The sequence below is a fragment of the Pleuronectes platessa genome, chromosome 11, assembly GCF_947347685.1.
Source record: "Pleuronectes platessa chromosome 11, fPlePla1.1, whole genome shotgun sequence".
NCBI lineage: Eukaryota > Metazoa > Chordata > Actinopteri > Pleuronectiformes > Pleuronectidae > Pleuronectes > Pleuronectes platessa.
Window position 1 is genome coordinate 17109608 of NC_070636.1, and position 21006 is coordinate 17130613.

The window sequence follows — 21006 nt, forward strand, 5'->3', positions numbered from 1 at the left end:
TAAGCTTCACAGCAAGTGGCGAATATAAAGTGAAAGTTAAGTTAAACAAAATAAATGGCTCATGAATATCTTACAAATGTCTTTGTTGTTGAGCACAATATAAGCAGTGAATGCCAGGTTACATTAGTGGTGTTTATTCCCTCGGCCTACTTGGGGACATTGGACCACAGAGTGTTCTAGATGGGAAATCAAACATGGGCATGGCAATGTTTTCAGTCGGTAGGCGTCTAGCACTCTCTCTCTCTCTCTCTCTCTCTCTCTCTCTCTCTCTCTCTCTCTCTCTCTCCCTCTCACTCCACTTGACGCGTCATCCTTACGCACTCTCCTCCTCCACGCATCATTGTGGGCTATACTCTCCTGCCTGGACCACTATGATACAAATAAAAAATAAAAAAACACACACACAACTATAAACAAGCAATACAAAAAAATATAAAATAAAAGCCAACTGATACAAACGCCCTAATAATGACCACATCCCCCCCAATAACCCGCCCTCCTCCTCCTCTCTCTATCTATCTCCCTCTTTTTGGGAGGATGAAGGGAGCGGTGATGAGGATGAAGGGGACGAGGTGGTGGTGGTGGTGGGGGGGGAGCTACTTTTTGAGGAGGGTGAATTTGTAGGATGCCTGCGCGCCGCCAGGATGAGCTGATGTGCGCGCAGCCTCCAGTGCGCGGCGGTGGTGATGCTGACGCTCCCGTGTGACACAGCCCGCTGCGTTTCTGGCATACGGCGCGGGAGGCATCAGTTTGTGAACCCGCGGCTCAGCCTCTGCGCTCCGGACGCGCCCGTGCACATCCACCGCTCAGCCCAGATAAGTTGAGGGGGAGATGTGAGGAATCCTGCCGCACGATATTCCTGAGGATCTTCTTCTTTCTCTCTCTCTCTCTCTCTCTCTCTCTCTCTCTCTCTCTCTCTCTCTCTTGCTCGCTCTCTCTCTTTCTTGCTCGCTCTCTCTCTCTCGCTCTCTCTCTCTCGCTCTCTCTCTCTCTCTCTTTCCGTGTTTCCCCCCCCACCTCTCTCCTTCAACTTCGATGGCTTGAGTGGCCCATTTGCACTCATGCTCGCAGCCGAGGAGGGATGTAAGGTACGGGCCATCCACCGCCCTCACATTGCGCGGACCACCGGCGTGATCCAGGTCGCCGTTTGAGTACCAGAGAAAGAAAGAAAGAAGGAAAGAAGGAAAGAAGGAAAGAAGGAAAGAAGGAAAGAAAGAAAGAAAGAAAGAAAGAGAGAAAGAAAGAAAGAAAGAACAAAAGAAAGAAAGAAAGAAAGAAAGCAAAAAGAGAAGAACTACTTTCGACATGTGAATGATCGAACATTTGCTTCACTCACTCCACCGGCTCGCCTGTCCTATGCTACCGACAACGGGATTTCAAGAGGAAAATGACTGTGGCATTATAAACTACTTCTGGGGACGCCTGTCACAGATCTCTGCGCTGAAGTGGACAGGGTGGATGGTTATTTCCCACACACTTCCAGCCTATGTGTGCTGCATTCATCTGTTGGAAACGCTGCCGAGTATCTTCGACTACAGAGGAATGCTGGTCCAAGATCTAATGCCATTCACTTTAAGTTGTTGGCCTTTATTCTTCGGTCACTGCCTCCTCTCACTGTTTTTACTCTCATGCCAGGTAAGGATCACGGCTCGGGCGCGCCACTTGTCACTTTACGCACGAGGAGAGGTCGCACGAATGTAGTTGGAGTTTGATTTACTGATGGACTGTGGTTAAAACTGTGGTGCTGACTGTCTTTTTTTTTAAAACTTGTATGCACACATTTAGCTGCAGTTATAATATAATCCTTTGCTTGTGTGCAATCACTATATGGAGGTGTCCCCAGTCCATGGCAAACATGTGAGTTTAAATACTCTGAGCCATGCATATGCAGAGTTTCCACTAAGGCATGGAAATTACATCTAAGTGCACTCTCATCCAAACGCAGACACTCATCTCTCTTTGTGGTGGGAACATGGAGTAGCCAACTGTGTTTTTATGATGACAATATTCAGTTATCCCACTAGGATCCCTGCAGCAGGCAGGCATATGCTAGTGATGAGTATTCTAACCTCTGCCCCGTGCTGCTGCTGCCTACAGATAGTGGTGAGCTGTTGTTCACACGCACACACTGTTGCCAGGGTTCATGTGTAATGTGATCAGCTTGAGTTTCCAAGTCCGCCCACGCACACTCCTCGGGGCAGCCTGCTGCCCACTCTGCTCGTGGGTGGTTTCTTCCCGGGAGCGGGCTGATGCAGCCATAGACGTGCTACTATTGTGCATGTACTACATACAGCAGCAGCCCCAGTGACAACAAACACTGGAGCTGCGATATGGAGAGAATGCTGAGAGGATGTCCACGGTGCTGCCAAATGAGAGGCTGCTGAGCTGTTCAAGACTCTCCATTTGTGCTGCACAGTGTTGTGCTGATGGCACTTCTGAGTAATGCACTGAAGGACAGGGCCTCAGCCATTTCAATGTCTCTCTCTCTTTCTCTTCCTCTCTCCCTCGCCATAAGGGAGAACTCCAGAGGTCATGCTCACGGACTGTGGCGGAGAAAGTTAGTGAACAGTGCCAGCTGGCATGCCACTGTAGAAGATACCCTCCCCTGCCTCCACCGCCGCCTCCCCCGCCTCCCCCGCGGCTACTGGTCACCTCAGGTAAGAAACCCAGGCTTTCACACCTGTCACCGTCCGAGACTGTCTGCCTCACCCCCTCCACTCTCACCCCACAGTTGGATCTCACTCCTACAGCCACGTGTCAAGCAATAGTCTGAAGAAACTGTTTTTCCTTTTATGCAAAAGAGGAAACATTTCCCCTCCCCTGAGAGTTGATGTGTGAGTGCCCATGCATGGGCCTAGGTTTTCTGTGTGTGATAGAGCCAGCAGGATGTTGACAGCTGAACACAGGACTAATTTATACCGGGTCTGACCTTGAGGGGTACCCAGCTGCCTGTGAAATCCAAGCCTGCTGGGCTGCCAAGCTCAGTGTCTCAGTGGTAGGGTTTCCCCCGGAGGACCCCTGATTAAAACACAGATGAGTTAATTAAATTAGCTCTAATTTGATAGAGATAAGGAGCTAATGAAGCAGCACAGTAGTTCCAGCTTAGTTTTTGAAGTTGAGCTGCCGGCAATAAGGGTGTGTTTGTGTGTTTGTGTGTGTACAAATACTGTACAGTATATATGTGGATCCAGTGGCCTGTTGCGGCAGTTTCTCCCCCTCCACTCTGAAAACGGTAAATCCACTGACAGATAGGTGAACATATTTCACCGGGCCCCGCTCTGTGAAAGTTGAGATGATTTGTATGGCGTCTCAAGCACCTAATGAACAGTGCGCTGAAATATGGGACAGGCGTTGCTGATGATGCAGCCATTCTGAGCTATTATTGTGACTCTTTAGAATCACTCAACCCTGAGCCCTTAGTGTTATGAATAGGGAGGAGCACTTCATCACCAAAGTCTCAACAGACAGCACTGTAAAGGTTTTAATCAATCAGGTCCAATGAATTTTCTTCTATTTCTCTCTGTCTGCTCAATTTAGATGGACCTCCTTTTTTCCCTCCCCTGACTCACCATGTGAGCTACCTATGAATTGAGAGTTATAGACCCATCTGTGATTGTTGTCAAGGTCACTGCATGAATGCTGCCAGGACCATCTGACTGTAAACCAAGGTGTGTTTGTGTGTGTGGAGGCGAGGGGGGGTTGGATGCCCACTTACCGCCAATGCACAAGTGGAGCTCTGCATCCACAAGGATCTGGTGCCTCCACAACAAGCAGCGTGTCACGATAAGTATGATAAGCAGGCCAATTTCCATTCCTTTTTAACTTTACACGGAAAATGTTTGCAGATGCTGCAGACGCCATGAATAATTCACCTAAAAGGGAGTTTTTTTCCATCCCTTTTTCAATTTAATCTATACAGGCACATAATTATCTTGATACTCCCTCAGTAGCCTAATTTGCTGAGTGGTTAGAGCAGACATTTTGCTTTAAACTGAAGTCTTTAAAATGCAATGAATATGCATGGCAAAAAAACTGGGACAATGGCTGCGATCTTATCTATGTGCTAAAACTCTTTGGGGAAATTGGCGCTGCAAGTAAGCGCCCGTGTGCTTAAAAATGGTTTCTGAAGTCCTTTCAAAGGAGGGTGCTCCATCACAATAGAGTCGATCCGTACCACTGACTGAATTAAATCCTACAGCCGTTGACAAAATGCAGGATTAAAATGGAAGTTTGGCCGAGAGGAGCTTTTAAATTCATAGTGACTTATGATGTGGTGTGCCGTACCGGGAAGAGCAGCGCCTTGTTATTTGCTCCGTTGAGAAATGTGCTGTGCTGGAAAATAGTCCACGGCATTACCGAGGAGTATTTGTTGCCATGGTGTAAACCCTTTTCGTTCATTCATAACAGATAACACTGTACATGCGGGAGTTAGGAGTTCGCCTTTTTGCATCTACATAACGGTGTATTCGCTCAGGAGCATGGAGCTGGAAGAAATCGGCATTCCGATACATTGATGTGCACATGACTAAACTGAGTTATAGATGTGGGGGGAGCATCACACACTGCAGAAAGAGAGGAGGCAAGTTTCTGCATTACAGACTTCAAGTTTCTGATGCACATAATGTTATACAACGTTCCTGGTGAGTGGCCTCAGTCCACAGATCTAATGTGGGAAGAGCAGGAGGTTCCTGCAACAAATTGGTGTCTACTGGTGTGCTGGTGTAGAGGAGGCTGACGGGACCTTAAATGATTCATGGTGTCAGGTTGAATATCTTTGAACGTTGAACCTAAGAGCCAAATCAGAGAATCCCTTCAATGCTGCTCTGTTGCTGTGTTGTATGATGCAATCACTCAGGATATAACGACACGGCTAAAGTTGATGTTGTGTGCATTGAAAGCAGAGTAATGTATTTTGTTTGAGATTCATTAAATTCATTTTCTGCGTTTTCTCTCTCCTCCTTTCCCCTCTTCTCTCTCGTTCTAAGTGCCGGAGCCCATGGTGCCCTTGTTGAGGCCCTGGTGGATGGAGATGGACATTGCAGTGCTTGGAACGGTGGGCTGTGCCTCATTGGTGTTCCTGCTCTCAGCCATCATCATCTGCTACAAGGCCATCAAGAGGTTGGATTTCTCTCTTTTCCTGTCATATTTCAGTTACTTACTCCTAAATATATCAGACGTTGCAAATTGAAATGGAAACTGCCAGAGATTGGCTACTCAACATATCATGTGTAATGTGACCCATGGGAGACAGGAGTATTTCTCCTGGCCTCGTGGTAGAGCGGCGCAGGGGGCTACGTTGACCCCGCCTTCACCCTGCTGGGTCACACTCAGGTCAGAGGTTAGGTAATGGAATGGGTTGTAAACATCACTGAGAAAGATCCACTACAGTGAGTCCAGCAGAAACCTCCTATATCCTAAATAAATTTATTGAGGTGCATGACAACCTGAGGTAACATCACCATGTTTACATTTTTTTTTTTTTCATAATGCTCGGTAGAAATGATTCAGGAACATGAAAGCAGGAGGCGAGCAGAGGAATCCCAAGACGCTGCCGTTGATGCCGGGAACTGCTTTTCCCATTTGGCTTATTAGAGAAAAGGCTGCGTGAGGTTTTGCCTGCAGCACAAACCAGACCCAATTCTCTGTGTGACATTCAGGCAGCACCATGTTACACATGCACTCTGACATCCATGGTAATGTTCCCAGACATTTAACAAACACAAACACACAAACACACACACACACACATACACACGTCCACATCGTGCAAAGCCCCGCGCATGCACATGCACATGCACGGAGAAGCATGCAGAGGATACTTGTGTGCACCCATCCATATACACACAGCATCTTAACATACATACATACATCATCGTGGCATATTTACACACTCTATAAAACATGGTATAAACACAGACTTTCACACACTCACGTGAGAACAGCCACAGACATGTGTGCTTAATTAGGGAGCGACTTTTATGTTTTATTTATGAGTGTTTAAATAGATTTTGTGTCCTACCATATTATATTTATGGGATTTATCAAGCCCCAATTCCAGATATGGCTTTCCTCAGCAGAACTCTATCTCTCCTTTCTTTAAACAACAAATAGGCAAAGTCAGGCAGTGGAAGTAATGGGTAGTTGGCTCAGGAATTCATTATGGCAATTCTCCAGCCCCCTGTGTAGCCAAGGGGCACCTTTTTTAATGCAGCAGTGGTAGGAAAGTGTTGTTGCAATACGGGCTCTAGCCCCAAACCCAAGTCATTATTTATGAATTAATTTGCGCAGTCATTCATTCACAGGCCACATCTTTTATACATGCAAGCGGGTCGTGTCCTGAAGCTCTGTGGGCTCTAGACTGCAGACTTTGTGCCACGCCAAGCTGCCCTCCTCTCTGAATGAGAGGGGAGAAATACACAGGTCCAGCCAAACTGGCCTTATTACACATTCATTAGTCACCAGCCAGGGAATCCAGGGAAAATGTGGTTCCTTCAAACATTTGTCAGGGAATCTGTAACCGTCCATTGTTCCTGAGAGGAAACAACACAGAGACAAGGACGGATAAAATGATGTCTAGCAAAGCAAGCAACGGCAGTAATTGAGCATCTTGGTCAATAACAATGTGAAAGAGGGTTTGTCAGTGAGAGAAACAGCCAGTTATATATAGCACTTCCAGCCCCTCGGTGCTCCGGGCTTTCCCAATGAAAATCAGCTGGCCGAGGGCCAAGGCCTGAGCGGCACAGACAGCAGAGGAGCGAGCTCTGCAGGTCCCAGCCCTCCTGGCCTTTTGTTATTTTTTATAATCTCTGTCTGCCAGTCATCTGTCAGAGGCAAAGAGGGCTGGAGAGAAGAAAGAAACACTTCCATGCCATTCTATTCAGAGTCCACAGCACTCAGGGAGGCTGGTGTGTTCGAGCATAGAGAAGAGGATTCAGACACACGCTGGGTCTCAGTGTTGCTGTGCCATCCGAAGCAAGAGACATGATGCTGTGGTCCGGGCTTTCAGCCACGGAATGAGCCAAAACAAACAAAACTCAAACCCAACTGACTAATGAAGCTCGTCGCTTTTCCCAACCACTTCCCGCGCTGGGAGGCTCGTCCAAAGACGGATAACACATCACAGCCGGTCCTGTCCAAGGGTGATACACCACATCCCAAACTGTCCAACCTCAGATAAAATAAAAGGAACAAAATGCTTTAAAATCCAATGTTTACTGATACATCCATTATTAATCTCCTTGCATTTTCAAAAATGACTATACCAGCAGCATCAGAGCTGCAGACAGCTTTTTACAGTCTGTTTTCTAATGCTTATTCTTTCAACCATGGCAATATCCAGATGGCTGGAGTAATCGTAAACAGCTCGACACATGTCCCAATTTCGACGTGATCCATTCCCCAAACTTCAAACAGGAGAGTGCGCTGTGATTGCACAGCTTTGATATGAAATATTCATCCCACCTGTGAAGTCCTGTGTTGCCACCTGCCATGTGTCAACAGCATGGCATCTATTATTGAGCGTCTGGGTCGAGGTTGGTTTGAGGCCCCTGTGCTCTGCCCTGTATGGTGGCCCCCAGCGACATGGTCAGTCTGAGCGGAGATTACATCCTGGGAGAAATAAACAGGGCTGAAGCACCTTCATGCTTTAAATCAACAGGGTCAGACTGGATTTTACAGCATGACATGAAAAAACTGACCCCTCAAAAAAATTTGAAATTAAAATTATTAGTGAGCTGCAGGGACGTATTGTAACGTTAAATGAATATCGTCCGCAGTGACTCACTGTTCTGAGGGGAAGAATTCCCACACTGGCTATAAACAGTATCATCTGTCCCCTAGAGAAAACTTTGGTATATCCCAGCTCCCAGAGCTGCAGCCGAATCATCCAATCATCGCCCCCACAGCAGAATGTGTTTCCACCCCGCGGCTGGACGGTTTCCTGTCTCAGGCTTTCCCCGGGTCCCACAGGGACACGGCAAGCTGCATCCGTCCTACACGGCCAGCAAGTGTCCCCGGTGTCCTGAGCCACACGACCCCTCACAGCTGACTGTCCCCTAGGAAGTCTTAGTCACAGCCTCACAGTTTGTTTGCAACTTTTTCTGCAGTGCAGCGTCTTCTATTTTAGGAAACAATTACTGGTCAACATCTTATTAAGGCATCTACATTCCAAGTTATCAGGCATAAAATCATAACAATACAAGAAAGCTCAATGGACTTGATTTAGCTTTATTTAAAATTGAAGTGAGTTAATATTATTTTGTATGCCTTTTTGTCTGTATCATTTCGGCAACTCTCCATGCTCACCCATGCTATCATGCTAAAGGTTGATTATTATGATATATTGAGCTTAATAGGCTAATAACATTAGCATGCAAACATGCTCACAATGAAAATCCAGACTAAGTTGGATGTCATAGACTGTGGCCTGTAGCGCCACTATCTTGAACTTTATTTAGAGCAGTCCATAGAGCGGTGATCGTTTGGTGCGGTCATAGTTTGAGCTGTCGATCAATATTTCACCCCATATTTATAGCATCAAATATAGAAAATAAATATTTGACCAAACATCAGTGTGATAATTACCTTAAATGAAAGACAATTTCATTCAATGTGCGCTTTGACTTTTTAGTTTGGTCCATGTCCCAATCACTAACCTGGAGGAGGTGGGGTTTATGAGGTGTACTGCAAGCCAGCCACCAGAGGGCGATCACAATGATTAAAGTTCTTTGCTGGGAGCTTGTCCAGCCTCTGTCATCATATAGACCAAACAAATCTGTTGTTTGTATTTACATACTGCGTAAGATATTACATTTATGTTTTAGCATGCTGACATTTGTTGAGAAACAAACAAATCACAAAACCAATTTGTTTAACAGGAATTTAAAACGAAGTCTTCAGGCAAACTTAAATGTCGACTTGATGCTAGCACTAATTGAAAAGTGAGGGAGTGACCACAGTTCATCCTGAGGGAGACATGAATGAAGAAAAACAAACAAATTGAATTATGCAAATTACTAAATTGCACCAGAGGCAAAGAAAGAGGGGTATCAGTTCACCCAAGGGGATCATAAATGTCTGCACCAATCCATTAAATAATTGTAGAAACATTTCATTTAAATCCACCAATGTGAAATAACTGGTGTGGCTACAAGTCAGGAGACCAGCAGAGTCAGTAGGATTTGTTATCCAGGCACCATGAGTGTGTATAAAATGGAAATAGATGTCATAGTCGTAATAAAATAAATCTTAGTCTCACCCAAGTGGCGGGCTGATTGGCATTTAAAACCCTCCTTTCTAGAAACATATCAAGATTGTTCATCATTCAGACTCCACTCAGATTTTTTTCTGTCATGGTGAAACTGGTAAACATCCTGATTGGCCGAAACAACAGATGAGAGTTATTCCTCTGCTGAAAAAAAAGGAAAATTGGCTGGAGTGGAGCTGAGCAGGATTTCTGAGGAGCTGTGATGAGCAGAGGAGGTGGAGGCACGGAGGTCAAGCACAGCACGGACATGACAGCCGAAAACAGCAGAGACAGGAGCAGCTTGAAAAGCTGACAGCAGAGAGATGGTTGTATAACAGGTGTGGCAGAATCAGATTGGCTGAAGAGCGCGGGATCACACGGGAAAAGAGACGGCTGACAAATTGAGATGACAGCTCAGGAATCGTGAATAAATAGAGTGTCCATGTGCATGAATAAATATTGTGTGGATTGACACCACCACCATGGAGAAAACTGATATTAATAGAAACAACATTAAGTTGTAACAGAGAGAATATAATCTTAAAGGTACAGCCCATAGATTTTATATAAATATGAATTGAATTGAGCAGCATTGCATTTATGTTTATGTTATTCCTTCTTTCAAAATCTGCATGCTCCCTTTAAAAAGTACTTACAGCTTCACATCTCTGACCCGGTCTCCACAGAAACTAAACAAACTTCACACAGGTTTTTTATTGCAGTGCCGTTGTATTGGGTTACATGATGTCTGTGAAATGTGCTCATCTGGCCCTATAAGGATTCCCTCTCTGCACCGTGTCCGGGAAAGGAAAGCGATTTGCGCTGGACTGGACTGAGAATGACTGTTCGTCAAAGTTGGACCGGCCAGCCGCGGCTTTCAGCGGCTAGGAGAGGAGACACTGAGCTAAGATGTCCCTTAAGGGTCCGCTGTGCCAGTGAAGGCACTGTACAGTGTTGAGTGGGACAATGACTGTATTAACTGTATTCAGATCTGTCTCCGAGTTACATAAGCCCGAGCAGGGGAGAGCAGCTGAGGGGGTCGGTGCAGAAGCCACAGTACACTGGACAAATATAATAACCACAAAGGCACAGAGGAGTGCATGAAAAGGGCGGCATTGAATGATACTGCTCTTCACAGGCCAGCAGCAGCACAGGGATCATGTGTCACCGCTTCATTTTGCACCAGAACGTACTCTCCAAAAGCAGCCGAGTACAAAAGCACAGCCAGCGCTGAGAGGGGATTTCACCAGGCGGTTGTGTATCGATGTTATTCCCAAGTTGTTTTAAGAGCAGCAGCACACATACTCATTACTTAGCAGGAAGATTGCATCTACCAGTCATAGTAGGTAATTGCCTTATCCCCTGTGTTGCAAAGCATCCTTCCCTCCCGTCTCCTTGCAAAAGTGACCTTTGAACATTGAGCTTATTAGAAAGGATCGCTGAGACCAGCGTATCCATCCAGAGCAGCCGGAGGAATCAAATCAGCCCAAAGGTTAACAGTCTAGAAACTCCGTTTTAATGACGTGGCCTTTAGCCGCGGGCGAATGTAGTGTCACTTCTCTCTTTAAAGGAACTCATCCTCACTCTCTGAAAATGTTTATTCGCAGGAAACCACTACGGAAAGAGGAGAACGGGACGAGTCGCGGGGAATACGCCATGAGCATCCGCAAGAAGAAGGCCATGGGTACCAACAACACTGTGGTATAGACTGGTGTGGACGCAGGAAGTGACATCACCGTGTACGTCTCTCACCTCATCCCCCCCCCCGAATACAGCGATCCCTTCTCACCCAGAATGCAACAGGGGTTTTATTTCCAACCCGAGGTATTGAAATACCGTCCCTATTTGCTTGGCATGTCGCCCGGACTAAAGACACCATTCAGCTCAGGAGGAGCTGCAGAAGACGGAAGGAGGAGGAAAAAAAGTGAAGGCAGAAAGGACGGAGAGAAAGGTCCACAAGCCCCCATGGTGTCCAAAGTGGCACAGCAGGCTGGACATTATGCTCTTAGTAGCAGCAAGTGTTGTTGACAGGCTGGTTGGCGGCTGGCTGGAGAGGGACTGTCTGCCAGTCTGCCGCAGATCCAGACCTCACACACTTTTGACATCTGCAACGGAACAACAGACAATACAGCCGCCCCCACGCTCCCATGGGAGGCTCTACAGGACGCCCCCTTACATCCCCCCCCCCCCCCCCCCCCCAGCCCCTCAAACACACACACACACACACACACATCTACGATACATAACGTGCATGCAGTTTTTACAGAGAATGCAACATTTTTTTATATTCCAATCCTCACACTGTTCATCTTCGGTTCTCCATTTCTGAGACAGATGCTTTGTGAGAGGCATGATGTTCCTGCTGCTCCTGGCTCTGAGATGTGGATTCATCTGACTATGCAATTTAAAGAAATCCATATTAAAGAACAAAAAAAAAAACACACACACACAAAAAAAGAGGAGCAGCAACATCGACATGGTTGTGTTACCATGCCAAAAATGCCACTGAAGACTTAGGCTCAAATGTAATATACTTCAGTCATTCATCTATTTATTTGCTCTATTTATTTACTTATCTACCTTTGAATTTATTTTTCTACTCAAACGAAGAAAAAAAAGGAACTGTCTCGTACGCTACTCGCATCTCGAGAAATCTTGAACCTCTCGATGAATCCATTTTTTATTTCTTGATAGCTCTGTTTTTTTTAAGTGAATAATTTATAAAGCATATAATTCATTTGTGATGCTCCGATGCTTCGAGCCTGCTGTCGCTTTGTCGAGACGCTGATGCAGAAAACGCGCTTGCTCTGCAAAGGGTCCTGGTATCGGTTGTTTTGTCTCTGGGTGTTTGACGATGCTCTTCTCTGTTTCCCTGAGACTTCGGCTGGAACGCGAGGGGTCTCTGCGATGTGCTCTGTGAATGTGTGCTCTCAAAACATTATTTCTGTGCCGCATCGTTTTCTTCATTTGTTACGTCAAGGCAAGCCCCCCCCCCCCACCACCACCACCACCACCACCACCGAGAAGTTAATGTGCTATCACCGGTCATCTGTTAATTCTTGTTGTTTTAGAGTCTTGGGGTCAGCGAGATGCCTTCAGCTGTGTTTTGTGGATTGGATTCAACAACCTTTTTGCTGTGGGCGTCTTTTTTTCTATCCGTCAAGAGGGGCTTAGTCCATCACTGTAGAAACAGGGGACATGAGCCCAGGGCTGACCTTGTGACTGGTGAGAGACAGGAGACTTAGCCAATAGCCAGAGATCAGGTTGCACAGAGGATGGCCTCGGCAGGGATGTGTGTGTGTGTGTTTGTGTTTGACTCAGTGCTGTCACAGGCATCCTCCACATCCCCGCTGGAAAGAAACACAACTGAGCAGAACTGGAGCATCACTCTACGCTGCTGTGCTTTTTTACATTAAACCTGCGTGTGTCTGGGCATGCATGCATGTTTGTTTGTGTGTGTGTGTGTGTGAGAGAGAGAGAGAGTGCGTGTCTCTGTCTGTCTTTCCGTCGGTGTGTGTATGAGTGTGCATGCAGATGAGTGTGCTCTGAGAGTGGGCTGCACTCTGTGGCTGTCGGTTAAGTAGTCATTGGCTAAACTGTGGAAATTTGGGAAAACACACGCTTGCATCTAACCATGCACAGGTATTAGCTAACAGTATACCCCAACATGTACCTATAGGAGAGAAATGATGGATGCATGAATGTAAATATTGATATTTAAATATCTGCCTTCTGGACTGTTAATTCATGTACAGTGTAACAGAACATATGTTTATACATAGCGGAACTTAAACAATGTGCTACCATTTAGAATTATGTCAATGTTGTCATGTTGATGGAGCAAGCCATTAATGTATATATGGCAATCAATAGTACATACACAATTTATGCATTATACCAAACAGATAGAGAGATGTGTATAAGGTGATTTCATTGCTGAGTTTTTCAGTTGTAAATAAAACTGTACATAATGACAGACTAAAAGTCTCTTTGTGTTTTAAGAGACGCGGCGAACGCGCAGGTATGAATTTGTTGTTTTGTGATTCGCTGACAAACTGGCTCCCGCGTGGCAAAGGCGATGAAAGAGAGACTGTTTTATTTAGCGTGTGATCATCCTGTCTGCGCTGTGCTGTGTTGTGTTGTGTTGTGTTGTGCCGTTTCACGTCTCGGGCAGAGCTGGGGCTGGCCCCTGCGTCTCCTGCACCTCCCGCGGCGCGAGGACATGTTCTCAGTTTGTCTCACACAGTGCGACTTTAATGAACTACGATTATCCAGCGTATTCCACTCCATGGAGCTTAATGACGCAAATAACACAACTTATAGGCAACATATTGTTCGAGCTCTGGGCTCGATCAATAATAGTGTAAAAGAAAAAAAAAAAATCCTGGGTGTGTGTGTGAAGGGTTTCTGCAGCTAAAGCAAGAAGGCATGTTGTGCCTATAACATTTTAAAGGGATTTTCTTTATAAATTACACCTCCGTGAAAGAGAGGCTTCATTGCTACGTTAAATCATATAGACATTTGCACATCGTATATTAAGCGTGGCTAATGATGTGAAACAAACAAGGGGGACAAACCTGTGCCATCGCAAGCTGATGCAGAGGAGCACTGAGGAGTCAGTGGATTACAGTGTGAATAAGGGACCATCGTCTACTTTGCCTTCCCTGCTTTAGATGTGCCACTTGATGGTAATGCCGATGGACGCGCTGAGCAATTTAAACATTCATGCATTTTCAAGCCAGGGCGCTGAGGATTTCACTGTAATAAAAGCAATGTGACAGCACTAGGCGGAGGGGGGGGGGCAAGAATTGTCACTGTCTCAACAGGCCTGACGAGGCTCTCAGTAGGTATACACACAACCAAACACACTCACGCACAGATTCTGTAGAAATGTGGAGTTGTGCTGCAGCTCTCTCCGGCCGCTCTTTCATCGAGGTTTGTCACTAGTACACACACACACACCTGGTGATGGTGTTGTGCTGGTGCATGACTGTATGTGTGTGAGAGAGAGAGAGAGAGAGAGAGATCGAGAGAGAGAGAGAGAGAGAGAGAGAAAGAGAGAGAGACAGCATGCACAGTCCCTTTCAAAGCTGACCTTCACAATCTGTGAGGACCCACTCACACCCTCTCTGCCTGAGAGGCTCTGCCTGGTCAGTGTTAATTACCCTCAGTACCTCCAGCTGCCTGCTCATCAGGTCAGAGCTCCCGTATGCTCCACCAGGAGGCGCCGGGCGGGCAGGGGCGGGGAAAGAGCTGGATACCTGTGGGACACTGATTACATAAGCTGCTGCTAATGAGAGAGGTTCTGTCAAAAAAAAGAGAAGAGGCTGCCAGTTCAAACGATCACAACGGTGGCGGTGGCTGACAGATGCAGCCCCAGAGCTAGGGGGACGTGGTTAAACACATACACATGGACATACACACCTGCATCCACCATCACTTTAATACACACTTGCACACACACACACATGCACTAACACGCACACACACAGTAGGAGAGGGGCTCTTTGATGAGCCAAGACTAGAGGTTGATGAGAAGGGGCACTGCAGCCTGATTCAGCTGGCTCGGGGTCAGCCGGGAGTGTTTGTGTGTGTGTGTGTGTGTGTGTGTGTGTGTTTGTCTTTTAGTCACATTGTGTGATATCATCACAATAGCGACTAATTTGGCACACACCTCTCATACAGGCATTGACTAATCAGCTATTTATTTGGGGTGAAATCAAATTTGGCTTATTTTTGTCCAATGAACCAATTTCTCCCCCGCAGAATACATTTATGTCATCAGATTGAAGTCATCTTAAAGCTTGATAATGAAATCCTTGCAGCGGTGAGGATCAAAACAAAGATGGATGTGCTGTTCGGCTCTCCGGCCCGTGCTGTCATGTCATCTGTTATTCTCAGACGAGGGCTTCGTGGTAATGTGGTTAGACCTCACAACAATACTTAATCACAAACAAACCACATTAGGCCAAAGGTAATTCTGTTTGCTTGGTATATGCGTGGGCCAATCTGTTTTGCTGCTGCCAATGAAGTGGGATGGAGAAGGAGTTTGTGTGTGTGTATGAGGCGGGGGGGGCTTTCCACTTTGGAACATGGAGGGGGGTGGGGGTGACACACAACCGAAATAGTCTTGTTTACCTCCAATGTCTGGCTCCACCTTATCGAGTTAGGAAGCCGCTGCTGCGACTCAGATTAGCCCCTGATCGATTCGAGCCCTGATGGCGAGAGGCAGCGTGACTGACAGTCTGACAAGGATCTCAGGCCCGAGCCGGGTAATGCACGGCATGTTATTTTTTTCCCGGAGACACCTGAGCTTTCAGTTTCTCGTCCACACAACTGATGCTATCAATCTGCGGTCTGCAATATGGTAAACTGGACATTTTCCGAGGCGGCCGGGACATTAAAGGGCAGTGAAATGTCACATTTGAATTTTGTGAAAAGACTGTGTCTCGCCATTTAGAAAAAACTCATACTTTTATTATTCAGCTTTCAACCAACTTAAAAAGTAATAGAATCTGAATGTTACAGAGTGATCATATCTAAGGTTCAACACACGTTTGCTTTCAGACTCTCACTGTTACAAACATGGGCGTATAGAAATTCTCTCAGTCATCTACTGACTCTGCAGATCTGTTGAAAACAACAGTTAGGCACCTGATACAGTTAACCAACACGAGCCTACAAACCTTGAATCATCCGCTCCAGTGCTAGTACTTCAAAATAGCATAGATTTGCTGTACAGATATTATACTGAAGCTGCTGAACGACTCAGTCCAAATGAATCGCACACAGCATCAGTTTAGGTAGGAGTCTTTTTTTTGGTCGGAGGTTTCCGTCAGAGCAGATACACGCAGGTCTAAGGACCGGGACGACGCCGATGTGTCCAGAGGAGAGCTCACATGGGATAGAACTGGGAGGCAGCCTCTGACGACTGGATCTCCACCTGAGCCATCTTGAACTGGGTGCACTGGAGCCACTTGCGCAGGGCGAATGGAGGGGCTCCGGCCGTCTGGCTCTGCAGACACTGGTGGTTCACCCTGTTCTGGATGGCCTGGAGACGCAACTGAAGCCCTGCAGATAAATGCTAATGAAGGAAAGAGGGAGGGAAGGAAGGAAGGGAAGATGACAACAACTTGGTTTGAATTCATAACAAGTCGATATTACTTGATTGTTATTCATCTGTACCAGTAATGGCAGGGGGATTTTTTTTAAAGGCCTTACCTTGAGGTTTGACTGAATCATGGGTAGCCACATAGGAATCAACTAGAGAGAGGAATGAACATGACGTTGTGTTAGGCTAATTGTTAAGATGACTGAATTTGAGCATATGGGAAAAAAACACTAGAGTTCTAACAAACCTTGACGAATATGGTTGAGTTACACTCCTGCAGGGCTTCCATCAGACTGATGACATGAAGACACACCATCTCCACCATCTGACAGAAAAGGATCAAAAATGGAAATTGACTACAACTCAAAAGCATTTAATCTGCTTTATATTCTATATATATTAATATACCTATAACTATACATTAGCTTAGCTTAGCTATATTCCTATTGGTAAATGAGAGGGCAGAAGACTCACAACTTTATTGTGGGCCATGAGCTGCAGGATACTGGGTGTAACCCGACTCCAGAACTCTAGACCGGTTAGGATGGCGCTGGAGGAAAACTCTGTCTGGTTCTGGTTCTGCAGGGAGGGAGCCGCGGCCCCCTGCTCGCAGTAGATGGTCCACAGCTGGGCAAACATGAAGGCGTGGAACAGGGAGCACATGTGCAGCACCGACGTCTGGAGGAGGTCAAGAAGGAAATAAAGAAAAGGGCCTGTGAGGTAATTTTACTGTAGATCATATTAGCGCATCTTAGGTGAGATCATTAGAAGAGATATGTACGTGCCAGACCTTAGACTGCTCTGGGAAACCAATGAGGATGACAATGAGATGATCTGCGATGTGGGAGCCGGCGTCTAGAGGGATGGGCATGCAGGAGGTGGAGCCCTGGTGCAGGGCACAGTGCGTCAAAGAGCCCAAAAGGAGCCAGGACAGCTGGCGGATGTGGGACACACACTCAATGAACTCCTTTGGTCTGCAGAGAAAAATTATAAAATGGATAAAAAATGTCAAATCAGCCTCTAAATACTTTAGTTGTGTTTCTCAGGATAATCTCACCATTAGCAAATACTTAAAAGGCAGATTTAACTTTTTTTAGAGGTATTATGTCCAGTTATTTTGAGTCGGGTTTCAAATCAGACATCTGCTAATGCGTTTATGTTTTAGTAGCTCAAAGAAATTCATTTTTTGCGAAGACTTGGAGGTTTTCAGAGAAGAGGGGATATTTAAATTCTTCAAATACCACCAACCAAATTCCTTTCATAGACATCTCAACATGTAGGAAAATAAAGCCAAAATGCTCTCCCAGGAAAGATACAACTACAGATAAGTGAGAGAACATTTCTAAATCATAAAACCTGTCTGTGGTTTTTGTGATTCTCACCCTTGTTGCATGGTGGATGGAGGATGATAAAGCCAGGGCAGATACCGCACCACGGCTTTGTTGTCACGGTGATTGCCTTTGCTGATCTCCATGGCGGCGACTTGTGCCAAGCCCACTTTCAGGTTTCCGCCGAACGTGTCCTCGTGCAGCGGCTGACAGCAAGCCTTCATATGGCTCTGAAACACAGATTAGGGACAAAGGTCGTGAAAAACGTAAATGATAAAACTCGACAAACCGTGTGGCGCTCACGTGAAGAACAAGACTTACTTTGAGTTTGGTGAGTGTGTGCATGTCCGCAATGAAGTCCAGGAGCTCGCTTATGTATTGCCTCATGCATTCCATTGCTGCAGTCGTGCACTATGGAGAACAAAGGCAGTTTATCCTTCAGGAGGAGTCACACTGCGTTGCGTCTTTATTTCCTGCTGTTTTACAAGGCTGATTTTAATATAATCCAAACACAAAGCCACTCAAGTCTCACCCCCGGCAGCGTCAGGATCATGTGCTTCTGGATGATGGTGGATTCTGCCAGACGTGTGCCGATATCTGCACAGACAAACTGACAAATTCCCCAGACACAGGTTTATGATTTAATGTCGGAAAGAAAGCTCTCATTTTCACATTTTGTATTTGATGAACGTAAAGACTTTTTTTAATTTATTTTTTTACCTGGACCAGCAGTAACAAGTTTGTGTCTGGCAGAGGAGACTTGAACTTGAGAGCCTGCAGAAGCTCTAACACCACAATGCGGGACATGTAGAACTTATCTCTCTCCTGGATGCGAGGGGGATAGAGAGTGGAGTAAGTGTACTGATGCAGCAAGACTGCCTTTTTCTATTATCACTCTGCCTTACTCATGCTGCGAGGGGAGCACAAACTCTGTAGCCTGAATAGAGGGGGAAGGACAGGCAGCCAGGAGGGAGGGAGGGAGGGAGGAAGACAGAGAATAGACAGAGAATAGTGGAGCTGAGGAGTAGATTTAGGCCAGTCCAGATCTCTCCTCCCAGAGTCCCAGGCAGCTCAGATGAGGCTGTCAGGCTGCCTTCTCCCTCCCCGAGGACAGGCTGCTCTCTTTGTTCATCCCTTCCACACAAAGCCCAGCTGCCTGTTTACAAACCACACTGTCATCTTCTGGCTTCCACTTTGCCCATCTCTTTCTCTATGCGGTCGCGGGCACATGCTCCCGCGCTTCCACGGAATTTCGGAGCCGCTCCGGACATTTTCACACCGCTTGGCTTTTTTATTGCGTGTACCTGTAACACGGCAACCTCATAATTAAAGGTTAATGGAGCATGTCCCTTTGGTAAATAGCAAATCAAAGGTGGCACTTAAGGCAAAGGGCCCGGGCCAATCTGTGACTAATGGTGTGTGGTGTGACAAACTTTATTCTGTGCAGGAAAAGCTGAATTTGTGTTCTTAAAAGCTGACCTCCTGAGGTGGCTGAACCCCCCCCATTGCTTCCCAGTAAGATCCCCTCACCATATAACAACTGCACAGGACAGGTTCCAAAAGCAATAGCTCATGGTGACTCTGGGTTTTGAAAAGCGGATATTATACGGTGAGGAATTAAAGAGGGTGTAGAAAATCAATACTGCAGGAGACATAAAGCATGCAGTGTTGACAGTGGTGGAGGACTGAGGATCCATCTGGCCGAACGGTGCAGACAGCCCTGGCTCCATCTCCGTCTGAGACAGCCACGCTGAGACACACCATGCATCCACCGGCCCGAGCACACCAACTAATCATGTTAATCAATACAGGCTGATTGCCTACTTAATCATCTGTGACACATAGGCACAATTCTGGCTGACTGGAGAGTCGGGGAAGTAGGTGTAGCACTGAAAGAGTGATGAGCGGGAAGGCCTGCAAACAGGAGCTCAACATTTTCAACACAGCAGATTAGTTTAAAAGCTTTAACTCCTCTAGGTCTGAATAAACACCACACGTCAGCACATGTTTTATTCCAACATATAAAAACTCTACACTTTCCCATGTCTTCAGTAGGCTCTAGAAAAAAGAAATTTGCTGTAATATTAAGTAAATGTATCCCATAAAAAATAAAGTAAATTAATTAACCATTAAATAAGTTCCAGTCCATTCATTATGGTGAAATTATACAATTTGAATTGCTTAATTGTATTGAATGTTAAATTATATTGTATTCTATCAAAAACAATTATGTAATTGTAATTTTAAGATGTCATTCAATCAAAATCTGTATTAAAAAAAATATCGTTAAAACAATTGAAGATTATTATCTGTAATTTGACAGAAAGTGTTTGGCAACTTTTGCTGCCAGATTTTTAGCATTTATTTTTTTACAGTGTAGCAACTGCCAACTATCCACAATATATCAGGTGGAAGAGAAGATTTGATAATGAGGGTGAGGCCCATAAGGAAACTGTTGAAATGCTGGCATTGTCATTATTATGTAGTCATTAGGCTATGCAATCAACGTTTATTTAATAATAAATAACGAATAAATGCTTACGAAATAAAAGACAATAAACAAGAAGGAGGAATACCTTGTTGAAGCCTTTGTAACACAGTCCACACAGTTCTACGAGGTAGGAGAGACTGAACATGCCATACTGGATGACAAAACTCAGCAGCTTTGAGGAGGGCTCCAGGAGACTCTGCAGAATGGTAGAAGAAAAGAAGATGTGATTCATTCAAGACCAGGATTTGGACAAATCAGAATGTAAAACCCTGCCCTGACCTTACCCGGGTTGCGTTTGTGGTCGGTATTTTCAGCAGACAAATGATAATCCTCAGGCTGGAATCCATGGGGCACTATTTAAACATACAGATGTTTTAGAAATTTCTCTGCAGTGATAAATCGATCGTCGTACATTAATTTGACCTCCAAGAGTCAAATCCATTACAATGTTAAGCCTCTGTCCTATTGAGCCAAACAAGGGCACACAGCTATATGCTTTTCCCTGCAGCCATAATCACATTAAACCATATCTGACCATGACTAAGTGGAAGGCAGAGTCAATATCTACCTTCAGAGGGAGCACAGAGGGCAGTCTTGTGAGGAAGGTCTGGAACTGGTTGCAGATGGTCGTCCACAGGTTGCTTGGAGAGTCCATGGGGAGGGCCTCCATGAAGGTGGCGATGTTTTCCAGGCAGTGCAGCATTGTGCCCCCTGCTGGCAGACTCTTCTTGTTGTTCAAGCCCTGAAGGGGGGCACACAGGCATTAACCACGACAGCCTTATATAATGAGACTCTATGAGCGAAGATATTTCCATTTAACTGATCATTCAGC

The 21006-nt window shown here is 45.8% G+C and overlaps 2 protein-coding genes across 2 annotated transcripts in view; one reads left to right on the forward strand and one right to left on the reverse strand.

The window, feature by feature from the left end:
- The first annotated feature begins 1009 nt into the window (after positions 1 to 1009).
- Positions 1010 to 11353, forward strand: prima1 (proline rich membrane anchor 1). Its single transcript, XM_053435421.1, has 4 exons — positions 1010 to 1635; positions 2516 to 2657; positions 4986 to 5118; positions 10852 to 11353. Exons 1-4 carry the CDS (start codon positions 1312 to 1314, stop codon positions 10949 to 10951), a joined length of 699 nt encoding a protein of 232 aa, XP_053291396.1. The 5' UTR covers positions 1010 to 1311; the 3' UTR covers positions 10952 to 11353.
- A 4388-nt stretch (positions 11354 to 15741) lies between these two features.
- LOC128450842 (protein unc-79 homolog) overlaps positions 15742 to 21006 on the reverse strand; it is a 36561-nt gene continuing 31296 nt past the window's right edge. The window contains exons 41-52 of the mRNA XM_053434568.1: positions 20743 to 20916; positions 20459 to 20527; positions 20260 to 20370; positions 18404 to 18508; positions 18216 to 18293; positions 18005 to 18094; positions 17738 to 17913; positions 17146 to 17329; positions 16830 to 17033; positions 16603 to 16680; positions 16466 to 16507; positions 15742 to 16328 (exon numbers count right to left, since the gene is read on the reverse strand). Coding sequence (XP_053290543.1) covers positions 16140 to 16328; positions 16466 to 16507; positions 16603 to 16680; positions 16830 to 17033; positions 17146 to 17329; positions 17738 to 17913; positions 18005 to 18094; positions 18216 to 18293; positions 18404 to 18508; positions 20260 to 20370; positions 20459 to 20527; positions 20743 to 20916 — 1500 coding nt within the window. The 3' untranslated portion in view covers positions 15742 to 16139. The remainder of the gene's footprint in view (positions 16329 to 16465; positions 16508 to 16602; positions 16681 to 16829; positions 17034 to 17145; positions 17330 to 17737; positions 17914 to 18004; positions 18095 to 18215; positions 18294 to 18403; positions 18509 to 20259; positions 20371 to 20458; positions 20528 to 20742; positions 20917 to 21006) is intronic.